Here is a 25,807-nt window from a genome sequence, read left to right on the forward strand (position 1 = left end):
CTCCGAGGTTTTCCAGTTTTTCGCTCCCTACATAGGGACGCAATCTACATATTATATGATATAAAAATTAACGCAAACTTTGTAATTAAAAATAAGGGTGTGTATATAGACCTCAATCCATGAACGAGGAGAAATTTAAAAAAAAGAAAAATGCTCGCTATATCGAGATAGACGATCATCTGGTCGAAGTTGCGTTTTTAGATAATATAAGACGTGACTCGGGCGAGCAGCGCACACGAATTCATCGGCAGGTTCGCACTCTGTTACAAAGATCGGTATGTATACACGTTGTGATCCTGCGCGGGGCCAGCAGCTCCCATGATCGTTATACATTATACAGGTATATATTATGTATCCGTGCACTCCGACAAAGGGAGCTACGCATACCCGCGGTTAATACGGCGCGATTCTCATTTTTGCTTTTCCTCGTTGGAGCTGCCGTGTTGTTGGTTTTTTCGCACGCACATGCTGCGCTAAACAATCGGCGGGGGCACACACGAATTTCCTGTCTCTCGAAGCGCCGAGAGGGCACGCAAGCCTCCATCTCTCTCACTTGTGTGTGTATGTGTGTGTGTGTGTGTGTGTATGATGCAGAATAAGCGATCCCGTACGCGGCGTACGGCACGGCACGAAGCGAGGAGTCAAGAGGTTTTAGGTATAATACATGTATCGAGTCAGCGCGCAGGTATATATAAGAGAGCGAAAGAGAAGCAGCGAGAGAGATATGGCTATGTATAGAGTTGCGGAGTTGCCCCTCGGTATACCTGAGAGATCGGTTGAGACTGTGAGAGTGCCTATATACTCTTTGTATGTATGTGTGTGTATAGCAGCTCGAGTCTCCATCTCTCCTCTCTCGTATATACCTTTTATTCTCTCGCCTCCACCTCCATACACACTGCAGCTATATAGCTTCTCTCTCTCTCCTTCCTTCTGTATGTGTGTGCTCTTTGCGTTGTGTGTATATATTCTGCATGCACACACACACAATGGGTGTATAGGTGTACGCAGCGTTTTTCTCACCGCGAGCGCCGTCGTATTATATCTCTACACTATATACAATTTGCGCGCAGAGAGTAGTATAGTAGTAGTAGTCTTACGGCACGCGCACTCACATATTCGCTGTGTATATGCGGCGCAGTGATTCCTGCTTGCAATGCGTATATTATAATCTTCGACGCGCAAACTTTGTCATATAAGTTTATAAGCACGCACACGGGGCCCCACACCGCCGCCGCCGCCTCGTTGCCATCCTTATCTCTCTCTGTGTATATACTCGCGGGCAGCGCGTGAACTCGCGCGACATTCCGACGGTTTATATACCTGTGTGTGTGGGAGTGAGCGTGGAGTGCTGCGCTTATACATACGGAGCTCCGCGAGCTCCGCGGCGCAAAGTGTCAACGAGCCTCGCGAATCGTCGGCCGATCGTTGTGTTATTATAATACGTTCGCAGTGATCTGTGTGTGCGTGTGTGTGCAGTTTTTCGGTGCGGTGTATAACACGCTGTGCAACGAAATAGTGCCGATCGCGTGTGTATGTGCGTCTCTCGTGTGCTTACTCGTAGTAATAAGGAAAAACTTGCGGATATCGCAGAAACGCGGAACACAAGCTGCGCTCGAGGCGATCGATTCGTAGAGAAAGTCGAAAGCTTTTCTCTAAGTATAAAGCAGCCCAGCAGCAGCAGCAGAGCAAACAGCATATAGATATAATACACACTTTCTGATTTCGAAATTCGCATTCGCGGGTCGCAGCAGCGATCACCGACGAGTCATTACATTGCGCGTGTATGTCTGTATAGGCAGCTCTCCTCTCGCGATCGCGAGGACCGCGTCGAGAAGTGTTGCTGCTGCTGCTGCGCGACCCAGTTCAAGGCTATACATACGTATACGTACTGTACATTATACATAGCCACCGCATACAAGCGCGTGCGCCCGTAAGTGTGTGTGTGTGTGTGTGTGCCATTAGCCCCGGGGACCGATGAGCATGTTTGCACCTTAGCACGTCTATAAGGAGGATGGACGATCTTTACTGAAGCATATTATCCCGATACTCGAGCGCGATATAACCATGTCGAACAAGCAAAAGCAGCAACAGCAACAGCAACAGCAACAACATCAACAACAGCAGCATCAAAAGGATCATGGCTCGTCCGCGGTGGTACCGCCGCGATACCAACCACCGCCTCAGCCGCTGACCAATTCCTCCTCCTCCGGTGGTAGCGGCATCCTCAAGTCCCATCATCATCACCATCACCATCATCATCCGGCCTACCCGGGCTCGGGTCTGCCCGTACCCGTGAGCGGTCTGACTCACCTGCAGCAGCAGCAGCAGCTGCACCAGATCCATCAGCAGCAGGCCGCGCGCCTCGCCAATCAAGTCAAGGAGGCTGTGCAGAGCAAGTTTAGTCACAACAACAAACACCTACAGCAGCAGCAGCAACTCGGCGATTTGCCACCTGCTGCCGTAGCTGCCAACAACCAAGCCGGAGGAGCTCTGTCCGCGAGGTGAGTCTGTGCGACACGATATTAGCTGTATATAGCTCATACCACCTCTCCAAACGCACATCTCTCGCTCTCTTTCTCTCCAACGCATTATACGCACGCATATAATATACTCTCAGCTGATGGAGTAAAATCTCTCTCTCTCTCTCTCCGAAGCTCCGGGCCTCGAGAGTATAATATTTTTCGGGAGCACGCACACGCACAGTTTCCGCGTACATATATATACGCGTTGCTCCTTAACGGTTCGTGCCAAATAGTGTCGCGCGTCTCTCTCTGCGTACAGCATACACGAATATGTTGTGTACACGCGAGCCGAGGAGAAAGAGAGTGCATGTGCGTCGCGCTCTTGCTTACGATCGGAGATCGCTTACTACCGCTGCCCTTTCGGCCCCGAAATAAAATTATACATTATATACGTTCGCTATCGCGAGCGCGCGTGTGCCACTTGTCGCCGAGGAGGAGAATTCGGGCACACGACAGTAGCAGCGACGACGGCGAAGCTCGTTGTTGTGTTTTCGCTTGATCATGCTGCGCTTCAAGTACACGAAAAAGAAGTGAGCTACCGACGCGTACACTGCTTATAAAAAAAATCTATCCATTAACTATAATAATAAACGATATTATACGTTGCAGGTCGGAAAAATTGTCGAGCGCTCCAGGACCGGCAGCGGTATCGTCGCACGGCAAGAGTTTTCTACCCACTGCCATACCACAGCCGAATAATAATCAGCAGTCAGCTGGAGGACCACCACCAGCATCGGTCGTCATCCAACAACAACAGCAGCAACAAATCGCTCAGGTGCAAAACGTCGTCGGCCTGCCCAATGGCAGCAGCAGCGGGGGCAACAGCAATCATCATCAGCAACACGCTACTCAACTTCAGGCCCCAACGCAGCCGTCGAGCTCATCCGGTCAGAGGCAGAGGATATCGGACGAGGAATTTTTGCGCCTCGGCCCCATCGACATGCTCAAGTTCGTGCGAAAGACGGAGAGCGACATGGTGCGATTGGCCGCCGAGCAGCATCGACAGATACAGTCGCTCGTAAGCTCATACATATATACATTATATCTATCTCTACTAATCTCCTAATTTGCATACGAGTATAGCTGGCTTGTGTGTAAAAGAGAGAATTAAGTAATAATGTGTGTCGCGCAGGTGAACGAGCTGCGAGCCATGAAGGAGGCGAATCAGCGTCTCGGCGACGACAATCAAGAGCTGCGCGACCTCTGCTGCTTCCTCGACGACGATCGGCAGAAGGGCCGGAAGTTGGCGCGCGAGTGGCAGCGTTTCGGCCGATACACGGCGAGCGTCATGCGCCAGGAGGTCTCGGCTTATCAGAACAAGCTCAGGCAGCTCGACAACAAGCAGCAGGAGCTCATCAAGGACAATCTCGAGCTCAAGGAGCTATGCCTATATCTGGACGAGGAGCGAGGAGGTAGCGGCGGAGGTGGTCATGGAGCCGGTGGACAGAGGGACGACGGCGACGGATCCTCGTCGAGCACCAACGCCGACGAGAGTCAGACACCGGCCATGAATCGACTGCAGAGGAATGTCTATTCCACATTCAATGGTTGGTACTCTACACGCACTGCACTGAAAAAATATTTGGCACAACCTGTCAACGGTGTTATTAAATCAATTACCAAGTAGTCATATTCAATGAATTGTTTCGTTAATTTAACGATATTTTCGGTTGACTTGATTAATTCTATTAAACGAAAATGATTTGGTTCAATTCATTTATTACATTTTTTAGAATAAATTAAATATTCAGTTAAGTCAATAAAATATTTCATTGAATATGAATATTCAGTCAATTTAACTAAATATTTAATGGGTCGAGATAAATATTTTCGTTGCGTATACTAGAGTGAGTTATGAAAACAAATCGAAACAATTACGCAATTGTTACTTATTCTCGCAGACCAAACGATGCAGTACCTGCGCCATCTCGAGCAAAAAGTCAAACAGCTGGAGGAGGACAAGAGCATGCTGCAGGCGAGGGTGCAGGGCTGGCCGGGTGGCGTCAGCGGCGTCAACGGCGTCATCGGCGGCCCGATGCAGGACGCCAACAACTGGGTGGACGGCAGTCCCACGCGCAACACGAGCAACAACAGCAACACGAGCAACACGAGCGACGACTATCATCTGGGCTCGCGACCCGAGGCCGTCGTCAGGGCGCTCCAGGTGCTGGAGGTGCGCGAGCAGCTGGAGCGCGAGGCCGGCCACGACGGCGAGAAGGCCCTCGTCCGCGAGATGTGCAACGTCGTCTGGAGGAAGCTCGAGGAGGCGCCGCTCATGCAGAACAGGCCCTGAGGCGTCTTGCAGAGAGACTCCTCCTTTACCCCCCCGACAAGTGCAATAATTTTACGCAACTCGTAATTTATACTTAAGCGTATGAATATCTGTTAATGCGCACGATCGTAAAGTGCAACTACGAGAGATATTTATTATACTTATCTATAAGAACTTGTAAATAATTAGTCATTTAAAATAAAAACTATTCGATAGGGTAAGAAATTATATAAATATATTCGACAAACAAAATAGTGTAACAAATACAATAGTTTTAATATATAAAATATAAATTATATGTTTACATAATATTATAAAATTAGATCTTTCTTGATAATGTAGTAAAATTAAAGACCAGCTTTAAAAGTAACAAATATGGCATGTGAATTAATTTCTACCTCGAAAGAATAGTTGCCTTTACACAATCCAACATTTATTCCTCCCACTTTTGTCGAATGAATAAAAACATAATCGTGCAAATTTTAATCCTTTCGACAAACTTTGATAAAAAAAAAAAAAAAAACTAAAATATGTCAACAACATTCAAAACATATCGATACTGTAAACTCGTCGACGTTTTACCGGTGTCTCGACCTATTCAAGACAGATTGACGCGTGTCGTTAAAAAAACAATAACAAGCTCGTGTTGAAACTCAGTCTATTATATTCCGGTCGTACCTCGTTCAATTTCTTCAGCATTTCTCCGTACTTTGTCTGCGATAGTTCCGTTCATGGGCTAGAATTGCAATACTATTCCAGTCCATTTTGTTATTAATTTCGTTTGATGTATCAGTTTTTTTATTAAAGTTTGTCAAAAGGGTTGAAACCTTCGTGCGATTCCATTTTCATTTATTCGGCAAAATATACAGTCTTCAGGAGTCTTTCGGAGTTTTCTCTGTACCGAAAATTTCGTTCATTGCTAAACGTGACGTACTCTTTCCCCCAGAGAGTAATACGCGATATTACATATTCATACACGCGTATGCCTCTTTTTCTCCATTTCTAATCTCGCTTGTACCAGCGCTCGCTCTCCGGGCGATATTCTTAGCTCGAGGCGCCTTTTTTTTCCCCCAGCGGCTCAAGGTCACGGCTAATTGTCGTTTACACACTGGAGCAGCAGCAGCTCTGTCAATGCGGCCGCAGTTCCATTCATCTCGTCGAGCTTGCAAGACCATATTACCACTACCACTAGCACACTAACTGGCCAGCTCTGTCTGTGAGCTTTGCAATCTTTTCTCTCTATCTCTTTTTGTACGTCTCTCTCTCTCTCTCTCTCTCTCTCTCTCTCTCTCTCGCCACCTGCCTCTATTTTTAAAGATATTCAAAGATGTGCGATGTGCGCTGAAAAGCAAAACCGATATGTGGGTAGTAGTGTCGGTACACGTTGCACGAGTACATGTACACACGAGTCCAGTGTGCATGTACTTAAGTGGCTGCCAAATTGACCCAGAAAGGCTTGTGTTGTGTTGTGCGTGCGTCGACCGATACGCAGCAGATTTCGCGTGTATTAATCTACCGCCGATTATACGACCTGAAAAAGCTCTTGAACTTTTAAAAGGTCTTGGGTCTTGCAGCTTTAGCAAACGAAAAAAAAAAAAAAATTACCCTCCGTCGAGGTTCTCGCTGCTGCTGCATATGCGACGACGAGAGGGATGCGCGACGCTTGTGTACACACACTTGAAGCTTGCGCCGCCTGATCGCGAATAGACGTGTGTGTCGTGCAGGGGATCGGCTTTGACGCGCGAGGCTCGCAACACTCGCGTCGCGATCACCGCAGCCGTCGCAGTGTGACACGTTCACATGTTGTGATATATAGCAGTCGAAAGAGATCCGTTTAAAGAACACGACTCTCGGCTCTCCGAATTCGATGGGGGCCCATTACTATCCTGCTCCGTTATCCTGAGGGGTCATTATCGCCACATATATCCTCGCTCCCCGAATAGTCGATATTCCGAAACTCGTCAGGACGATCTCTCTCTCTCTCTCTCTCTCTCTCTCTCTCTCTCTCATCGTCGATTCGGCAGGAGTCTCGAGCTTAGCTGCTGCCGAACGAGGAGGCTCGAGGTAACGAACTGTGTGGAGACCAGAGAAATGAGTGTTGCCGTGGGCCGAAGTGATGTGCGTGCAGGGAACCATCGCAGAGGATAACGCTAGGTTCATCCTGCTCGCCTTCGTCCTCGCGGCTTACATGCTCGCCGGGGCCGCTCTCTTTCAGAAACTCGAGTCCGATGTCGAGATCAAACAGGTATGTTTGTCTATGTTTTTCGTTTGTTGCCGATTTTGTTATTTTTTTCGTCGCCTTACGCGGATTATTATTATTATTATTATTTTCCATTTTTCAATTCTACTCGCAAAAGATTTAAATAATTATACCAAAAAAAAACATTCGTTACGTGGCCCCAGAGCGCAGTATACGGTCGCGCACAGGCATCGCGCGCTCACAGCATGTGGATCAAGGGGAATCGATCTAGAAGTACACGAAATATGCATGAGTCGCTCGCGACTCGTAACGCTCGACCATCCGAAATCGCCCGCGCGCTCGGTAGAGTAGACACGCTCGCGGGCAAAATCGTAAATTATGATAAATAAAACACTTGATTATTATATTTTATAATTACCCCGGCGTTTGCATTTAATTATTATAAAAAAGTGGGTCAACCCCTAAAATGACAAAACGCGCGTTGCCGAAGGTGACGGCAGCGTACGGGGGAGCAAGTACACATAGATAGACACGCTCGCGCGATGTTGTGAGGGCACCCCGAAAGCAGGCCAAACGTGTAAGGTCCACGAAAACGATTATGAAATAACAATTAGTAAATTTCGATTCCTCTCTTCCTTTTCCCTCGTTAATTTTGTGCAGGCCCAAGAATTCTGGCGAGTCTACCAGTCGTTCCGTCGTCACCATCTGCGCGGCAGCTCGCAGCTGGCCCTGCACCGCCTCCACGAGCTGCTCTACGTCTACGGCAACGCCTCGGCGAGCGGCATCATCAACAAGCGCCGACGCTGGGACTTCCCGGGCAGCTTTCACTTCGTCGGCACGATCGTCTCGACCATAGGTTCGTTGAACTTGACCTACTATCCGCTGCCGGTCGAGAGCTTATAGAACTGCTACTGCTGCGCCTCGTTAATAATGTATCGGTGCCCGGCAGTAGTAGTAGTAGTAGTAGCCACGTCGATTTAAGCTTGAATACATAATTATTTGACCTTATAATCTCTCTCTCTCTCCGATTACTTATTACAGGATACGGGAGTACGGTGCCGCAGACCCCAGCTGGCAAAGCCGCCGTCGTGCTCTACGGATTTTTCGGCTGCTCCGGTAAGACGAGATTGTCCATAGCCGAAAGCTCGAAAGCTATAGGCCTTTATTCGGTCTATAGCTTATTACGTATGCATGTGCAGCAGAATTACATACACACACAGGTCTTATGCCACTTAATGACTGGCGAATGTGTGCCAAGGGCTAGTGTGTATCTGTCTCGCTGTGTATACAAGCTCGCGAGTCGAACTTTTGCCTATGTACACCTGTGATAGACATAATACTCACACAAAAACGTGCACCGCCGTTATTGTACACGAGAAAAAAAAAAACACGAAATAGAATTCGAGAAGCACAAATCAAAAGTTGACAATTAAATTTTAATAATTAACGACGCGCACTTGAAAAAGCTCACCTTAATAAAAAGCTCGCCTTAAGAGAGAAAAAGTAAATAATAAACGTTTCTTTGTACAGGTGGCATTCTATTCTTCAATCTCTTCCTCGAGCGCATCATCACCTTTCTCGCCTGGATCCTGCGCAGCCTCCACTTGCGTCGGCTCAAGCGACGCCTGAGACAGACGACCTTGGCCAGTTCGCGCCGCCTACCCCGCAGCAGCAGGCGCAGCCGCGTCCACAGAGGCAACAAACAACCTACTCCTCCTCCTCCTCCTTCTCCTCCACCTCCTCCACCTCCTCCTTCTATTCCCGATACCGATCCCAGCGGCAACGACGGAAATTGCAATGGCAGTAGCAACGGCAAACCCGCGCAGCAGCTGCCCGACATCCTCGACGAGGACGAGGACGAGGACGAGGAGGAGGACGCGGGCCTGGACCACTGGAAGCCGAGCGTCTACTGGGTCATGCTCTACCTGTCGCTGACCTCGTGCGCCGTCGCCTGCTGCGCCGCCGCGCTCTACGCCACCCTCGAGGGCTGGACCTACCTCGAGGCCCTGTACTTCTGCTTCGTGAGCTTCGCCACCATCGGCTTCGGCGACTACGTCAGCACCCAGCGGCCCGACTATCCCTACGTGCACCTCTACCGGTTCGCCAACTTTCTGTTTCTCGTCGTGGGCTGCTGCTGCATCTACTCGCTGCTCAACGTCACGTCGATCGTCATCAAGCAGGGCCTCAACTACGTCATACGCAAGCTGAGCTGTCAGAATCGTTTCATGGCCGCGCCCCATCTGCCCCGACGAAGATCCACCATATCGGCCATCTATTACGCCAACAAGCGCAGACCCGCGAAGATGATATCGCGCGATCTGATCAGGCCGAGCATGGATGACCAATCCTACTGCCCCAACGACAACAATAATAACAATAACAACAACGGCATGCCTCGACGCATGTCCGGCGAGCTCATCTCCATGAAGGAGTTTCTGTCCTCGAACAAGGTCTCCCTGGCCGTGATGCAGAAGCAGCTGTACGAGACCGCCCAGATGCAGTACCTGCCGTCGCCGCCGGCCCTGCATCATCACTATCATCATCGTCAATATCGTTATCCCGCGGCCACTCCACCGCCCCAGGCCAACAATAATAATACCATGAACAACAATAACAGCAACAACAACAGCAGCAATAATAGCGTAGCCAATAATCTGGCGACGCTGCAGGCCCGCAACAACGCCAACAACATGATGCTGAACAGCAGCAGCAACAGCGGCAACAACGGCAGCAGCAACAACAGTTGCTCGACTGGAGCCGTCGGTCCACTAGCCATAGCGATTGAAAAATTCGAGAGTTCCTGATTATTATCGCGATCGTACTTATACATTACAATAATATACGTAATGATAAATAAATATAATTTTTTCGCCCTCTTAACTGTGCACGCTGCCCCAACACCACACGTGGATTAAGAATCCCTCCACCTATTGTATAGCGCCTAAGTTATCGATTATATTTTTGATATAACTATGCCATACGAAAGACGGATATATAATTATATAATTAAAATAATAGATGTTTTATCTCTTGACGTTTACGCTTGTTAGCAATTAGGCCTTAATCTTTAAGTCTGTAATTCACTGCACATATAAATTATATAATATTGTGTCAAACCTAAATGTATTATTTCGTTGTTGTTGTTGTTTTTTTTTTTTTTTTTTGAGATAAGTTGAAAGAAATTAATAAATAGGGAAAAAAGTCTTACGTTCGCTTTTGTATACTTTATTTTATTCCATCATTTGCTGGGAATCGTTTGAACGTTTATTACACTCACACACAGCCACACTGACAGACAGACAAATAGGAATCGTCGTTTTTACATCCCATATAGTTGTTCGATCGCGTTTGCGATCGAGTTTTGAATGTTATTTTCTTTTTTTTTTGTTGTTGCTTCGTTTGTCATTTCTATTGCGAGGAATAGAGAGAGAGAAAAATCACTCGTTCTACGACACAGAGATTTTTTTCAATAACAACGAGATTAATTCTTTTTTTTTTCGTATATTTTTCTGTTTTTTATACTTAGAGATTCGATCACATCAAGTTTTTTTTTTAGTTGTTGTCCACTAAGTTATGTCCGCTTTTCCGAAAAGAGATCCGTGTATTAGCGAGTTAATTCAATATAATACTACTAAACCATCACATTTAATGAATCAAACTATAGAGAGAATTTCTATTCTCGTCGCAGTCAATGCGACACATTTACGTTAATGATTACTACAGCAACTATACCATCGTTATCTAATTACACATAGTGACTCGAAGGGGCTTTACCGTCTTCCAGCAAAACCGACACATATATAGAGATTTGCATAATCTTTATACGAATACGTGGGAAGGAGATTCCCTTAATTACACAAACTGACAACACAATTATTTCAATAAATCACATTTAGAGTCGACGACGTGCGCTACAATATTAGTTAGATAAGAAAGAGATTTCATACTGTTTTCAATTTGTAAACGAATTTGCTACACCTGCTTCTAAGCTGCAGTTATACTAAAATATTCGATATCTATTGTCAAAATGTCGTATATAGCTGCAATAGTGCCAAAAATAAGTAGAGAGACTATTCAAGCGGATCAAATTTATCAATAGCTTCAATGTACCGAATTCAAAACTATATATGTACAATCAAGCATGTGATCTTCGTGCCCTTTGATAAAATATCTCTTTTCACATCTTTCGTTCCCGTATACATTTATCATATATATGCAAGAACATATTCAACAAGTCTATAAGGTATTTTCTTTTGTTTTAATAACATTTATCATTTAAATCTTTGAAACTCGACACGAGATATAATATTGTAATATACGTCATAATTTTTCACATATTATTAGCGATATCTACGTACGCGAACATAGGTGCGAGTGCAACACATTAGTTCGAAGACTAGCTTCAACTTATCGCACAGCGTTAAAATTTTTTCTTTTATATAGGATACAATGACACCCTGATTTGCTTTTTTCTTCTCTAAAAATTATGTGTAATATATATATTTTTATTTATATATATCGAGTGTATAACGACAAAAAAGATATAGAGTGACGAGAAATCAGGGTGCACGGCGCTCAAAGGATGCTCAACATCCAAGAGCTAATCTCCCCCTTTTTTGTTTTTTATTCATATTTATATATTTATATAATATCATATACTCTCGTGTTCAGTATCAGGTACAATCATTTTTTTGTCGAACGAACCATCACATCTTTTTTTTTATAATAATATCAATTATTACAGAAATAATTTTTTTTTTGTTTGTTTAATTATTCAATTTTTCCATTCACATGTAAATGCGGTGTCTGCGATAATGGATGGTCAGTCTCGCGATGCACCACGGGGTGGAAAAAAGAAAATTTTATTTTTCTGCGGACACTGCAAGATGTTGATCGCGTGTCCGCGGCCCGAGGGCCTGACCCGCTAAAGTTACTTTTGCGGAGAAAATTCATCCCCAGCGATTTATTTTTTTGACAATAAAATCACTGTTACAAGGGATATTGTAATTTTTTCTCGGTCAACGGAAAGAATCATATCTCCCTCGCGAGAAAAATTAGTTAGCAGACAATGAGTGACGAAAACAAGAGCCGCGGAGAGCCGGGAAGCCCTCCGCTATCCAGATGTGACCTTTCAGCGCATGTCGCGTACTCGCACAAATTGAGTCGGATTCAAGAGCTCGAAGCCATTGTTATTTCCATTGGCGGGGCCATTGGCCACCGCGGCTAAATCGGAACTTACCCCGTTGACGCGCGCGACGTGCTGCTGCGGCTTCAGAAACGCCAATCCGCTCGAGTCGTTCAACGACTCGCTCTTGCACTCCGACGTCGTCGAAATGTTGCTGGGCTTGACGATCGAGTCGTTGCTGTTGCTGCTTGCGTTGTTGTTCTTGTCGTTGTTTTTATTATTGTTGTTGTTATTGTTAGCTGTTGAAGTTGGCGGCTGGTTTTGATTTTGTGGTGGACGGCTTCGCGGGCGGGGTATCTGATCGGCGGGCTCCATGAGACTAGAATGCTTCTTGCGTTGATGCTGCAGAAGCTTTGCCTGTGAACAAATTTGCATTGTGAACATTTAATTCTCTCTCTGATGTTCGATAATTTTTTATTGTTACTCACTTTGCTTGCATACTGTTTGTGGCACCATTGGCAACCCTGGGGAGCAGTCTTGATGCTGCCAGCAGCCTGACTGAAGGTTGGATTCGGCACACCTGGTATATCGTATTCCTTGTTCCGATTGCTCGGGGGTAGAGCTGCGCCCGGATGATTTTTCATAATGTGCGCTTTGCGTTTGCTGCTACTTTTGTACACCTATACGAATCAACGAGATGACGATTGGTTACAGTCTGACGAGTCTCTTTTAATTTAAAAACTCGTCGAACCTACCTTGTCACAATATTGACAGTAATAATCACGGGTCTGTCGAAGAATTGGCAAACTGAGTTCGGGGACCGAGTCGGGTGGGACGTCGGGATGACGTTTGGCTAAATGATTGACTAGCATGCCTCGACGCTTGAAGCCAACTTGACAGCGACGACATTTGTAAATGAAGCGATCGCAATCCACGAGGTTCGTCTGCACAAAAGAATAGTAAAAATTAAGTACTGCGAGTCTGCGCAAGTCGTGTTCGAAATTGAGAGTCGACGATTACTTTTGGAGTTGATTTTTTGGCACGATTATTCGATGATGCTTGGTCCTTGCTTACTTTTGGCGAGTAGTGCACGCGTGTAACGTGATCTTTCAGCTTGTCCTTTCGTTTGAATTGCTTGCCACAGTTGGCACATTGAAACTCCCTGCGTAGAATATCAAATTACATGTAAGTTTATATTACATTAGTCAATAAAAAAAATGATTAATCAGTAAATGTACCTGCGATCGGAATGCTTCAACAAATGCATTCGTAATTTGTCAGCAGCGGGGAAACATTTCAAACAAAACTGACATTCGTGCTTCCGATCGAAGTGATGTGATCTAGCGTGTTTGCGAGTCAGAGCGTAACTATTGAAGGATTTCGGGCAGTGTGGGCAGGTAAAGGTTTCATCCTGATTGAGGTGAGTTTCGGAAAAATCTTTCAATGTCAACACACTACCAAACGCCTCTTCGCATACCAGGCATTCAATCGTTGGCTTATCTTCTAAAAATCACAAAAAAAAAGTCATAAATATGAGCTCAAACGTAATTTTTTACAATAAAAGCTTACTTTGATGGGTTTTCAAGTGTCGGGTGAGAGAAGAATTGTTCAGAAATGTTTTGAAGCAAATATTGCATGTGTGTGCGTTTTTATTTTTTATTTTGTGTGCCAGGCAGTGCTGATCAAACTTTGATTTGGAGGTAAAATTTTTCAAGCAGATCGTGCACTGGTTGATGCTTGATGTGATTTCATCAATTATGGAATCTACACCGTTAATTTGATCTGATTGGCTAATTTCTTGCTTCATAAATTCGAATTTAGAGTTTTCTGAGTTGGTATTTTCTTTTTCTTCTTTTTGCGCTTTAATAAATCCATTGAATAGCTGTTTGCAATCACTTTTTAAAAATTTTTCATCAATAAAGCTCATATCATCATCATCATCCTCAAAGTCAAGGTATTTTCTGTAAAGATAGAAAATTTTAAACAAATTGCTCTTTAAATAATTTTTATAAAAGTTTTGGTACTAACTCAAAAGATATACAAGCAGCTTTCCGTTTTCTATGTAATTTTGTCTCGTACATATGATCCTCGTGGATTTCGTGCTTTATTTTGATGTCTGTCAATTCGATCTTTTCACTTTCTGCATGCGATTGAGTACAAGAATCGGAGTTCTTGTCTAAAAAAATGCAATAAAAGTTCAGTACGTTTCTTTATATAATGACAAAATTTACAACATTTATATAAATTCAAATATGTACCTAATAATTTTTTAGGAAGAATTTCCAGTACTTTAAGATTTCGACGTTTTCCATATTCTGCACTGGGACCAGCCCTTAATTCTTCACCTGGATTGATGTTTCGAGTGGATAAAAATATTATACCTCCATTGCGTTGACATATCACCAAATTTTGTTCCTCATAATTTTTAGCTGGTCTCACAAAACGCATCCAATTTGAAGTTTCTAGAAAAAAACCGATGTGTTATTTAAACTGGCTCTTTGCGAAAAAATTATGATACTTACTTTCATCTGTAACATCGATGCGTTTGAACACACCGTCGACTTTTGATTCTAGTAGCAATGGTAATCCTTCTATTTGGGATCCATCGTACGGACATAAAATCCCCTCGATCGGTCCAAATTGCGTGCACCGACGAATACTTTTTTTCGCAAAGATACCAAATTCTGTGGAGCTTTTATTTTCCTGAGGTGAGAGTTTTTCCATAGACAAATACAAACTTGGCAATGTTGCGATTGCGCGTGAAGGAACTGGTTGATCGGCGATTGTGCATACGCTGAGTAGATTACAATCAACTGCATCGGTGCAGGTACTATCACAGTCTTCATACCCTAAAGATAAATAATTATTAAATGAATGTTTATAATTAAAAAGCCCTTTTCGTTTTTTTATTTACGTACATAGATTATTTCCATCAATCTGATCTCTGGACCAATTAACATCTTTTTTAACTAAATCATAATTATGCTCTCTCTGCCCAGAGAGTTTATTGTAACTTTTCACTGGTGATATTTGTGCGTTGGTTTCTTCATCAATTTCATGTGGTAAAATTGTTTCAGCATCTTGACCACAAGTAAGACTAGAGTTTAATTTTATTCCATTCATTATACTAATTTGTTCCTCTTGCATTGCTAGGAAATCCCTTGTGAGAGCTAAGTCAGATCCTGATATTTCTGATAAAATAAGGGGATTGGTAGTTGTTTCCAATTCAGCACCAGAATCTGAAATACATTTAATAAATTAAAAACTGAAACTATAAAATTAGTATGATTAAATAAAAAAAACTATTACTTTGAATAAGCATTAGCTCGTTTCCAACACTTGTAACTAAACCATCACTTGTACTGTCAGTGAAGTCCTGAGAATTATCGCTCTGCGATAGGGTAGATGAAGTGGAGCTTTGTGGAAGTCGAGTAGTGTAACCATTGTTTATTCTCACAGCTGCTTCCGATGTTGATATAAGTGGAGAAGCGGGTTCCTGCATGACAGCAACTGGATTATTGAATGGTGAAGAAGGCATTGGCACTGGGGTTGGTGAATATCTAGCTGCTGAACTCATATTAGGATCATGGGGACTGACACGGTGTTCAAAATCCGATAGCGGTGAACTAGCTCGTGACAAAAATGGAGCCTCATTGAACGGGAAAATTTTTCCAAAATCCTTAGCTTGATCATCAATATATTCAACCTAGAGGTAAAATTATTCATGAAACAGACATTAACACTCAAAAACAATCATGTACAACAATAAAAACGCTTTGCTCTAGTTAAAGATACAGATGACCTATTTAAGATTTATCATTTGAAAAACAGGACAAAAATTGGAAAAAAAATTCAACCGTCAATAAATCAAAAAACGTTAATAAAAAAACAAAAACAATAATTTTTAAAATGAAAAATAACAACAATGCATAGGAAATAGCGCGCGACTCACTGTGAGGAACAGAAGCTTATTGCTGATGAGTTGCTTCTTATTATTATTATTGACGGAGACGGAATCGGAAAAAGTCGACGAGGTGACGATGTTGTTGTCGTCGCACGGCCAATTAGTCTCCTGGCAAACCTTGTCGATGATGGCCATGTCCATGGGGTCGCTCGCGAACGCGCTGCTGGTCTCGAGCAAACTCATGCAGCAAGACGACGTTCTCTGGTCCATAGCCCACAGCACAGCCACGCTACGAGCTGTCAAAGTGCGAGCTAAATGCCACTACCAGCCGAATAATCAGCAGCCATCGTGTGGTGCGATGGGAAATTGAAATTTCGTCGTCGCTCGCTCGCGCGCGTATCCCTTTGTCTTCAAACGGAGCTGCTGCTCGTAATAATCAACGCAGAGTCGCAGCAGCAGCAGCGTGTCGAGTGGTGAGCGAACATAATAGCCTTTACGTATATCTATATCGTTATGTATATATATCTCGCTCTGCTCTGCTCTGCTGCGTGCAAGAGTGTGTCCTGGCGCGCGCAAGGGGGGTTGCTCGGGGGCGTACACTGACCTGGTTGCGGACTGGATCTCGCTTATTTCTTTCGCGCGCTGCTGGTTTCGCACCACTGCCTGCTGACCCAACTCTCTATCTCTCTCTCTCTCTCTCTCTCTCTCTCTCTACCTACGTACTCTCCCCCGCTGCAGCTGCAGCGTCTATCTGGGCACAAAACTTTTTTTTTCTCTCTCGCACGCACTCGCGTTAATTAATCAACAACAACAAAATCAGCACCAGTCGATCACTATTACAGAGTAGCGAGTGTCTCGCGCGCGCGCGATAGCTGCCCAGCAGCCACAGCTACAGATACGCTGCAGCAGCGCGTGTGCGAGCTCCCCGATCGCTTGATAGCTACTGCTAGCCTAGGCTGCGCGTTTTCGTCAACACACAGTCACAATCGACTTTCGCACATCGCTGACACGCAGCAGCGTCAAGCGGTGCTCATTCCCGGGATATGCCGTGCTTGCAGTCCTGCGCTAAAATTCGCGGAGGCTGCTGCTACTGCTGCTATCTGGGGGTTTTGGTTAGGGACTCTAGGCCAGTTCTTGATCTAGGGGGGAGGAGAGAAATTTCGCTCTCGTCGCAGTCTCTCTGTGCGTGATGTGTCCCGATGCTCATTCAGCTCGCGCAGATCTTGCGTCAATGAGAGTCACTGCTGCGCCAAAGCTGAGCTCTTTATTATTTATACGTGTATACATGCGCGACCATTGTAACGCACTTATTAATCGACGTCGAAGATTCGAATTTGTAAATCCGAGCTTCGAAGATTTTTTTGACGGAATTGCCTTTACGAAAATTACAAATACAAGCTCGAATCTCGTTTTATCGTCTGCTAGCTTTTGTTTGGGGTCTCTAGAGCTAGTAGTCAGTAAATTTCATAATCATAATGATTCGCCTCGCACATGCTCGATACACGGCGGCGGCTTCTGCTGCTGTCTGCTGTCAATAACAGACGAGCGATACACGTACAGCGAATTAACACCACAAGTTAGCGTCTCCCGCTGCGATATTGATAACAAAGCGTCAACTTGAACAATATTGCATTACGTCCACGACCGCACGAAGTTTGACCAGCGTCAAGAGAGTTTATATAGTTGTTTTTTTAGTAAAATCTAGTACACAATGCAACGTTGTTTGCATAGCGACAAGTATCTGAGGATGTTGGCCATGCCAGATCCGTCAAAGATACTGAAGGAAATAAACATTGGTTTCGTGGGAGGTGGAAATATGGCTCAGGCCATTGCTTTTGGATTGTTGAAGAAGAGTATGGACTGACTTTTTATTCAACTTTTTCATTAATTCGCTTACAAATAATTGGCATTAACCTTTGTTTTGATTTATAGAATGTGTAAATCCTGAAAATATATGGGTTTCGTCAAGAACAGAGGAAACTCTGAACAAATGGAAAGAATTCGACAGTAATATTCATACAACCCTCAACAATGCTGACGTCATTGAGAACTGTGAATACATATTTTTAGCTGTAAAGCCTCACATTTTAGTAGATGCATTAAAGACTTGTGTACCGCAGGGTAAAGATAAACTCCCTCAAAAACTTTTTATATCAGTGCTAGTTGGAACAACGCTAGAAGTATTAACTAAGGTAAGCAAGCTAAATTTTAATTTAGAAAATTTTAATTTCTCCAAGAGTTTATGGATGATTTTTGTACTATAGGAATTGAAAATTCTGAATGAAAATCCTTCAGTTATAAGATCTATGCCCAATACTCCGTTGATGGTTTCTGAAGGGATTACTGTGTATTGTTGCTCAAATACTAGTAAAGAAGATGAAATTATAGTCAAGTTATTATTTTCTATACTTGGTTTATGTCAAGACATTCCAGAATCGTTAATGAACAGTGTTGGCGGTCTTAGTGGTTCAGGTCCAGCATATGTATGTTTTTAATGAATTTTGTACTTAAACTCATAACTTAATAAATAATAATAATAGTGATTTTTATCTAATAGGCATACATGATAATTGAAGCCTTAGCTGATGGAGCAGTTAGAAAAGGGGTTCCTCGGGCACTGGCAAATAAATGTGCAGCTCAGGTGTTGGTTGGTGCCGGCAGGATGGTCTTGGAAACTGGCAAACATCCTGGACAGTTAAAGGACGAAGTATGTTCTCCCGGTGGTTCTACTATAACGGGAATTCACGAAATGGAGCGTGGTGGCGTCAGGTGTGTAGTCAAAAATTATTTCAGCTCGATTTCTGATAGAAATTAACGTCGATATACTTTCAGGGCCTCGATGATGAATGCCGTCGAAGCTGCGGTTGGAAGATCAGACGAACTTACAAATTCTAAAAAGTGAATTTAATAAGCAATCCGACAATATATAAATGAATTTAAATTAAAAAGTATATTTACGCCGTAACGTACACAAAATTCATATTAAATTTTGTATATGCTGCAGCTACTGGCTAGGCGTACTTTTTAAATTATAACTTGCGTACTTTTTATAAAAATAAAATATTATGAAATTAAAAGGAACGATTGAACTTTGCTAGTAATAATTTGGTTGTCGTTAGACGATCTAGTTAAACCGTTGAGAAAATTATCGATTCTTAGCTCTCACTGGAGGTCCGCGTATTATAACTGCACATGATCGTTTTGTTCCGATCGAAGTGCGAAGGCAGAAAAGAAACGGAATTGCACTCAATGTAAGTATAACGAGGACCGCGAGCTAAATCACGTACGCATATATATATGAGAAACGGATCTTCACAAAAGCTACAAGAGGGAAGTGGCTACCTGATGCAGCGAGCTTGTTAAAAACTTCAAACAAATTTTACTTCTTTTTCTCTTTTATTCATACAAATGTACGTATACTTCACTCGAGAGAGAGAGAGAGAGAGAGAGAGAGAGAGGAAGGAAGGTAAGGAAGTAAGGAAGGAAGTAAAAAATGCCACTGCGAGTTCGGTTCCACAGATAATCGCATATCCGAACAATGAAGCTCTGGGCCACATTAGCCGATTTCCAAAGTTAGCGTGACTCACATGTACGCAGGGCCTCTAAGTATGATCACAGAGTCGTTTTATTGTCGGTCGGTCGCGCGCCACAGTTAAAAAAGAGCATCGCTGAGCGAAGTTAATACGGCCGATATAGATATAGAAGTAGCGGTGGCCTATACTCGACGGAGAGAGAGAGAGAGAGAGAGAGAATCGGTGAATGAAAAGGCGCGGAACATAAGTAGGTAGGCAGGGAGGTTTTACACGGTAGCACGCACGCGAGTATAGCATACATGTAACCAGGTGTGCAGAGAAGATAGAATGCATATGTATGCGTGCATGCGTACACACTATAATGTAGCTGCATATATGAACGATTCCATAAAATAAACCTGGGTTGAAATTTTCGTCACTCGACGCATATAGTAGAGGTTGATAATTGTTCATTGAGATCTCAGAAAGGCTGCCGGGAAATGCGTGAACAACAGAAATCTCAATTTTTTATTTGTCCTTAGATACTTATGTGTTCAAGAAGACGAAAAATCCCGCATTACGTACTTTACGTCAATGTATTGGCTTTCCGGTCCGAAATGGAATAGACCGTGCAAAAACGTACAAATTGAATGAAATATTACCGATGAAATATTTTTCCATCATACAAATGTACGTTATTGATGTATTTTTTGACACTGAATCCGAAGCTGAGGTAGACAACATCGAAAACCTATAATTCACCCCTGTAATGAGAAGAAAACTGCCTCTTTGCCTCACGCGATCGATTTTTATTTACTTGAATGGTGTACCTCAAATGTATCAAAATCAAGTAATAATACTGTAAAAGTGGATTTTCCTATCTAAAAACCGAAATTTGGAAAGATTTATTGGCGCGCAAACGTATTGGAGGTTGCGCGGGAAAATTAACGAACAACATAGGAGAGCTGTCCTAATATTCCGATGTTTACGTCGTCCGCCGGGGCATAGCCTGACCTCCGTCACTCCGTGTGTTGCTCAGTGTTTTGGCGAACTAACGCGGTTTAACACAAACGACTGAGCTGAGCCGCTGAGCTGAACGAGCGCGCTTTTCGAGGAGATCACAGTTTTTCAAAACAAAGCGAGCACAGCGCAGCGATCTTCGCCAGTTTTTCAGTGTGTAGCTGGTGTGATACACGTAATATCATCTCAAAAAGATTAATTGCGAGATGCAAAGTGAGAAAGATGGAATTCACTAATACACTTCATTGTGACATCAGGTAATTTTCATTTTTCGAAAAACTAAATTACAATGTTATTATAAAATTATGACTTGATCTAATTTGGGTTATAACAGAGTGAAGGAGGAGCCTTGCGATGTGTCTCTCGAGGAAAATTATGGTGAAATGATTGACGAGAAATCTGATCTTGAAAACTTTCTACTCTTGCCATTTTCGACAGGAAATTCAGTAAGTGTTGACAATTATACGTAACTTGTACTTACTCTGATTATACGTAAATTGTATTTAATTTTTTAACAGGCTCGTAAGCTTCCAAAATGTGACGTGAATCGTAAAAGTGAACTTGATGACGGAGTTGAAATAGTTGTTGAATGTGAAGACGTGAAGCCCGACAAGAACTTATTAACAGTTAAAAAAATTGACGATGACTTTCAATATCACTTGCTGGGTGAAAAAGATAGCAAAGGCTATAAAATTCAAAACATAATCAAAATAGAATCCGCGGAAAAAGTGAATCAGGAATTTGATGGTGATGCTGCAGAAGAATCGAATTTTAATTTTGAGTGTGAACTTGTCGAAAAAAATAAAAAAAGGGGAATTAGTGAGTTAAGTGAATCAGGAATTTGATGGTGATGCTGCAGAAGAATCGAATTTTAATTTTGAGTGTGAACTTGTCGAAAAAAATAAAAAAAGGGGAATTACTGAAAAGCTTACAACCAACACATTTGAGATAAACAGAAAGAATTTATCAACTAAGGGTAATCTGGATAGACATGTCAAAACGCTTGGAAAGACATTCGCACAGAATAGTCATCTCAAAAAACCCATTGATAAGGCCCATATTGGTGACGCATTTATGCGTGATAGATGCCAAGAGGCGTTCATAAGGAAATGTAATCTTCTATCCCATATTGATTCAGTGCATAATAGTGTTAAACATGCATGTGATATTTGTGGAAAGAACTTCAGACTAAAAAAAAATCTTAAAGCTCACATCGATTCGTCGCATAATTGTATCAAATATACATGTGATATTTGTGGAAAGTCTTTTACTCAAAAAGAGTCTGTTAAAGGCCATATTAATTTGGTGCATAATGGTGTCACCCACATAAGTGTGCATAATGGTGTTAGACATGCATGTGATATTTGTAGAAAAAAATTCAAACGCAAAAGAAGTCTCAAAGTTCACACCGATTCGGTGCATAATAGTATCAAACATACATGTGATATTTGTGGAAAGTCTTTTGCTCAAAAAGGGTATCTTAAAATCCATATTAATTCTGTGCACAATGGTGTCACCCACACATGTGATGTATGCGGCAAGACATTATCAAGAAAATTGTATCTCCAAATCCATATCAGTACGGTGCACAGTGATATCACACATGCATGCAATATTTGTGGTAAGAACTTCAGACTAAAAAGAAGTCTTGAAGCTCACAGCGATTCAGTGCACAAAAGTATCAAATATACATGTGATATTTGTGGAAAGTCTTGTACTCAAAAAGAGTATCTTAAAAGCCATATTAATTTGGTGCATAATGGTGTCACCCACACATGTGATGTATGCGGCAAGACATTATCAAGAAAATTGTATCTCCAAATCCATATCAGTAAGATGCACAAAGGTTTCACACATGCATGTGATATTTGGAAAGTCTTTTACTCAAAAAGAGTTTGTTAAAAGTCATATTAATTTGGTGCATAATGGTGTCACTCACATAAGTGTGCATAATGGTGTTAGACATGCATGTGATATTTGTGGAAAAAACTTCAAACACAAAAGAGGTCTCAAAGTTCACACCGATTCAGTGCATAATAGTATCAAACATACATGTGATATTTGTGGAAAGTCTTTTGCTCAAAAAGGGTACCTTAAAATCCATATTGATTCTGTGCACAATGGTGTCACCCACACATGTGATGTATGCGGCAAGACATTATCAAGTAAATCTAATCTCCAAACCCGTACGTCCTCCGTACTGATCTCCATATCAGTACGGTGCACAGTGATATCATACATGCATGCAATATTTGTGGAAAGAACTTCAGACTAAAAATAAGTCTTAAAGCTCACGTTGATTCAGTGGGTCACTCAAGCATTTCAACTTAATTAACGTATATAATTACATGTTTACATGACTAATTAAAACTTAGCTAAATTCTGCAAGCTTTGTTTCTCGGCTCACTATTATGAATCGGTTTATAACTGTTTGTGCTATTTGCGCATATCAATCTTTTAAATTTGAATTTTTGAGAGTTGCATTTTCCAAGTCGAGGTTTTTTCTCAGCATAGTTTAACATTCAGTTCCGACTATTAAATGCCACTTTTCTGAATTTTAGGCATTCCGTGTCCTAAAGCAAATAAGAGAGTCTCCGTCAACATGGAAATAGCTTATAAAAAAAGTACCTATCGAAATTTCCATTCTTACTTCATTTTTTGATATTTTTGGGACTTCTATATACAATTTTCAATATCCCTTTCCCCCGTAAAGTACATGAATTATAATCGCGATCGTAGCTTCGAATAGCCATACGATTTTTTTCATAGAATCGCCCATATATAGACGTCGGACTGAGTTTAAGGGATGAGCCGCCAGATGTTTATAGGCATGTATTGTAGAGTATATAGACTCCCTCTCTCTCACTCACTCCAAAGCTTATGCTTATATACCTGAAGGCACAAGAATTGTCGATGTGTATCGCGGGCATACTATAATATAGTCCCCGCGCGCGCGGAGGTGGCTGCATCAGCGGCGGCGGCACGCGCCTCGTTCGAGTACATCACAGAAGTCATTCTTGCGCGGTTCGTCGAAAAGTGCACACACACAACACATGCAACGTAGTGATCGGTGGTGGCTGCGGCGCCTATCGTTCAACGACGACACATCGTCATGGCATTGATCCAGGCGCATCATCAACGTCCAAATTCATCCTATACCGATCATCAGTGCGACGCGACGATGGTCTTCGCGAATAATCAGCAGCAGCAGCAGCAACCTCAGCAGCAGATGTACACGTCGCCGCCGTACACGCCACCCAAGTATCATGGAGATTTTATTAACGATACGACGACGACGACGACGACTACGGCACTGCTGCTGTTGGACGGCGGTAACACGACCGATTACGCTCAACACAGGTAGGTATGCAGTGAGCGATCGATTTAAGATACAAAACTTACAGAAGTTTACCGTTTTTACAGATACGACAACAACTATTCTAGCGATTACACGCAGATCAGGATATACGAGGATCAGAGCTCGCAGGATTATAACGGGGTGACGACGTCGGCTCATGCGGCTTTGATGCACAGATGCTACGAGACGCCGCCTCAGGATCCGATCGGTAACAACAACAACAACAATAACGTCGAGGATGACATGATTCTGCTCGGAGGCTGCGGCGGCTACGGCGACGATCGGCAGCAACCACTCGGAACAGGTTGGGACGATTTGGAACGAGGAGTCAACATTGCGACAATCGTGAGTGAGATCGTTGATTTTTACAATATTGGTACAATACACCGAGTGTGTGCACACGCTTAATTCTCGCACAGCTCATTAAACTTGGAAAAATCCACCAACAAAAAAAAATCTCGCAAAAATTCCAGAAATCATCGGCAGCGACGGCGAACAGCAGCAACAGGTCGCCGCCGATGACGTTCTACGAGTCATCTTGCTCCGGTCCCGAGTACAACTGCAGCAGCAGCGCCAACAGCAGCACCAATAATATTTGCACGACGCCGCCGAGTTCCCGCAAGAGGCGACGCTCATCCCGTGGAAATAATACCGCCGGTGGTGAACTGCCACCCTCGCCGAGCGTACTCAAGCGTCGTCGTCTTGCGGCAAACGCGCGCGAGCGACGCCGCATGAACGGCCTCAACGACGCGTTCGACAAGCTGCGCAAAGTCGTGCCGGCCCTTGGCGCCGATCACAAGTTGAGCAAGTTCGAGACTCTGCAGATGGCACAGACGTACATAGCGGCCCTCTGCGATCTGCTCGAGCAGCATCATCGCGGCGAGAATACGTGATTCGAGACAATTGGATTATTCATTAATTATTTCATAATCGTTGCCATTAATTCAGTGCCTATAACATTTTCAAACTCGTATTAATTCGAACGGGATATCCTGATCAGTGTGTGTTCCTATAAATTATATTCTTATAAATACGCGTTTGTAACGTTAAACAAAAAAAAATACTCATGAGCTGGCGCGCGCAGTGTTGAGAGAAGTTTGATTAAGTGACGTTTTTTATCAGTCAAAGACAATATTAATGTGTTATGTATAGAGCATCGCGAGTGCGCGCGCGAAAAAGAAAACACGATCATCCTCGACGACACGACTGTGCCACCTCGTAAACTTTAATGTATGTAATTTAAAAGAATGTAATAATTTCTACGTTGATATTATTATACCGGCTTCAGCATCTTAAATAACCAAAGAAATTGAAATGAAAAATAAAGGGAGCGTATTTTTTGCAATAAATACAGTATTTATGTACGAAAAAAAACTTGAGAAAAAAGAAAGAAGTGTGGCTATATATGTCTTGCGTTCATCTCTCTCTCACAAAAAAATGCCCCGCGATGACAATACGCGTATATGTTTTCTTTTTCTTCCGTATATAATAATATAAAGCCGCAGATAATGTGGCGCGTGCTGCATCACGCAACGACTGCAGTACATACACGTTTTATATTGTGCATCATACAGCAGCGGCGGTCGCGTGCCGTTACGCATCCCTGACCTGTAGGCACCAACTGTCCGTGTTATAGTACACAGGCCCGTGAGGCTCGCTACTAAAATATACAGAATAAAAAGACGTTCGAGAGTTTGGATCCAGGTATATAGAGAGATCGCAGCTTTTATAATTATTATGCCCCCGCGCCGCAAGATTCCTATCGCCTATTTACTTTCTTTCCTCCTTCGTATATAAGACCCTCAACGGACGATGAATAATTAGCTGCTGCTGTGCCCCCCTTCGAGCTTTAACGAGCTTTTCATACGTGTATAATATTGCGACGCTCGAGGGG

At 43.2% G+C, this 25,807-nt stretch overlaps 6 protein-coding genes across 6 annotated transcripts; 5 read left to right on the forward strand and 1 right to left on the reverse strand.

Annotated features, from left to right (window-relative positions):
* The first annotated feature begins 947 nt into the window (after positions 1 to 947).
* On the forward strand, positions 948 to 5,164 carry LOC106657267 (coiled-coil domain-containing protein 85C). The gene is made up of 4 exons (XM_014378674.2): positions 948 to 2,501; positions 3,132 to 3,540; positions 3,655 to 4,069; positions 4,424 to 5,164. Exons 1-4 carry the CDS (start codon positions 2,065 to 2,067, stop codon positions 4,813 to 4,815), a joined length of 1,653 nt encoding a protein of 550 aa, XP_014234160.1. The 5' UTR covers positions 948 to 2,064; the 3' UTR covers positions 4,816 to 5,164.
* Positions 5,165 to 5,254: 90 nt separating this feature from the next.
* On the forward strand, positions 5,255 to 10,268 carry LOC106657266 (potassium channel subfamily K member 13-like). Its single transcript, XM_014378672.2, has 4 exons — positions 5,255 to 7,039; positions 7,655 to 7,850; positions 8,036 to 8,110; positions 8,525 to 10,268. Exons 1-4 carry the CDS (start codon positions 6,911 to 6,913, stop codon positions 9,796 to 9,798), a joined length of 1,674 nt encoding a protein of 557 aa, XP_014234158.1. The 5' UTR covers positions 5,255 to 6,910; the 3' UTR covers positions 9,799 to 10,268.
* A 102-nt stretch (positions 10,269 to 10,370) lies between these two features.
* Positions 10,371 to 16,718, reverse strand: LOC106657264 (PR domain zinc finger protein 10-like). Its single transcript, XM_014378670.2, has 12 exons — positions 16,072 to 16,718; positions 15,429 to 15,825; positions 15,038 to 15,358; positions 14,642 to 14,968; positions 14,378 to 14,581; positions 14,148 to 14,295; positions 13,689 to 14,080; positions 13,358 to 13,622; positions 13,140 to 13,281; positions 12,875 to 13,063; positions 12,608 to 12,799; positions 10,371 to 12,536 (listed from the first exon to the last, which is right to left on the reverse strand). The coding sequence occupies exons 1-12, from the start codon at positions 16,291 to 16,293 to the stop codon at positions 12,126 to 12,128; spliced, it is 3,210 nt and encodes a 1,069-aa protein (XP_014234156.1). The 5' UTR covers positions 16,294 to 16,718; the 3' UTR covers positions 10,371 to 12,125.
* A 328-nt stretch (positions 16,719 to 17,046) lies between these two features.
* Positions 17,047 to 19,104, forward strand: LOC106657269 (pyrroline-5-carboxylate reductase 3). Its single transcript, XM_014378676.2, has 5 exons — positions 17,047 to 17,876; positions 17,956 to 18,215; positions 18,288 to 18,506; positions 18,581 to 18,792; positions 18,856 to 19,104. The coding sequence occupies exons 1-5, from the start codon at positions 17,735 to 17,737 to the stop codon at positions 18,923 to 18,925; spliced, it is 903 nt and encodes a 300-aa protein (XP_014234162.1). The 5' UTR covers positions 17,047 to 17,734; the 3' UTR covers positions 18,926 to 19,104.
* Positions 19,105 to 20,725: 1,621 nt separating this feature from the next.
* LOC111693716 lies at positions 20,726 to 21,666 on the forward strand. The gene is made up of 3 exons (XM_023459166.1): positions 20,726 to 20,812; positions 20,890 to 21,001; positions 21,074 to 21,666. The coding sequence occupies exons 1-3, from the start codon at positions 20,778 to 20,780 to the stop codon at positions 21,398 to 21,400; spliced, it is 474 nt and encodes a 157-aa protein (XP_023314934.1). The 5' UTR covers positions 20,726 to 20,777; the 3' UTR covers positions 21,401 to 21,666.
* Positions 21,667 to 22,919: 1,253 nt separating this feature from the next.
* On the forward strand, positions 22,920 to 25,339 carry LOC111693675 (protein dimmed-like). Its single transcript, XM_023459053.1, has 3 exons — positions 22,920 to 23,915; positions 23,979 to 24,258; positions 24,387 to 25,339. Exons 1-3 carry the CDS (start codon positions 23,668 to 23,670, stop codon positions 24,804 to 24,806), a joined length of 948 nt encoding a protein of 315 aa, XP_023314821.1. The 5' UTR covers positions 22,920 to 23,667; the 3' UTR covers positions 24,807 to 25,339.
* The last annotated feature ends 468 nt before the right edge of the window (positions 25,340 to 25,807 follow it).

This window comes from Trichogramma pretiosum, unplaced genomic scaffold (genome assembly GCF_000599845.2).
Source record: "Trichogramma pretiosum strain Unisexual culture from Peru unplaced genomic scaffold, Tpre_2.0 scaffold66, whole genome shotgun sequence".
Taxonomy (NCBI): Eukaryota; Metazoa; Arthropoda; class Insecta; order Hymenoptera; family Trichogrammatidae; genus Trichogramma; species Trichogramma pretiosum.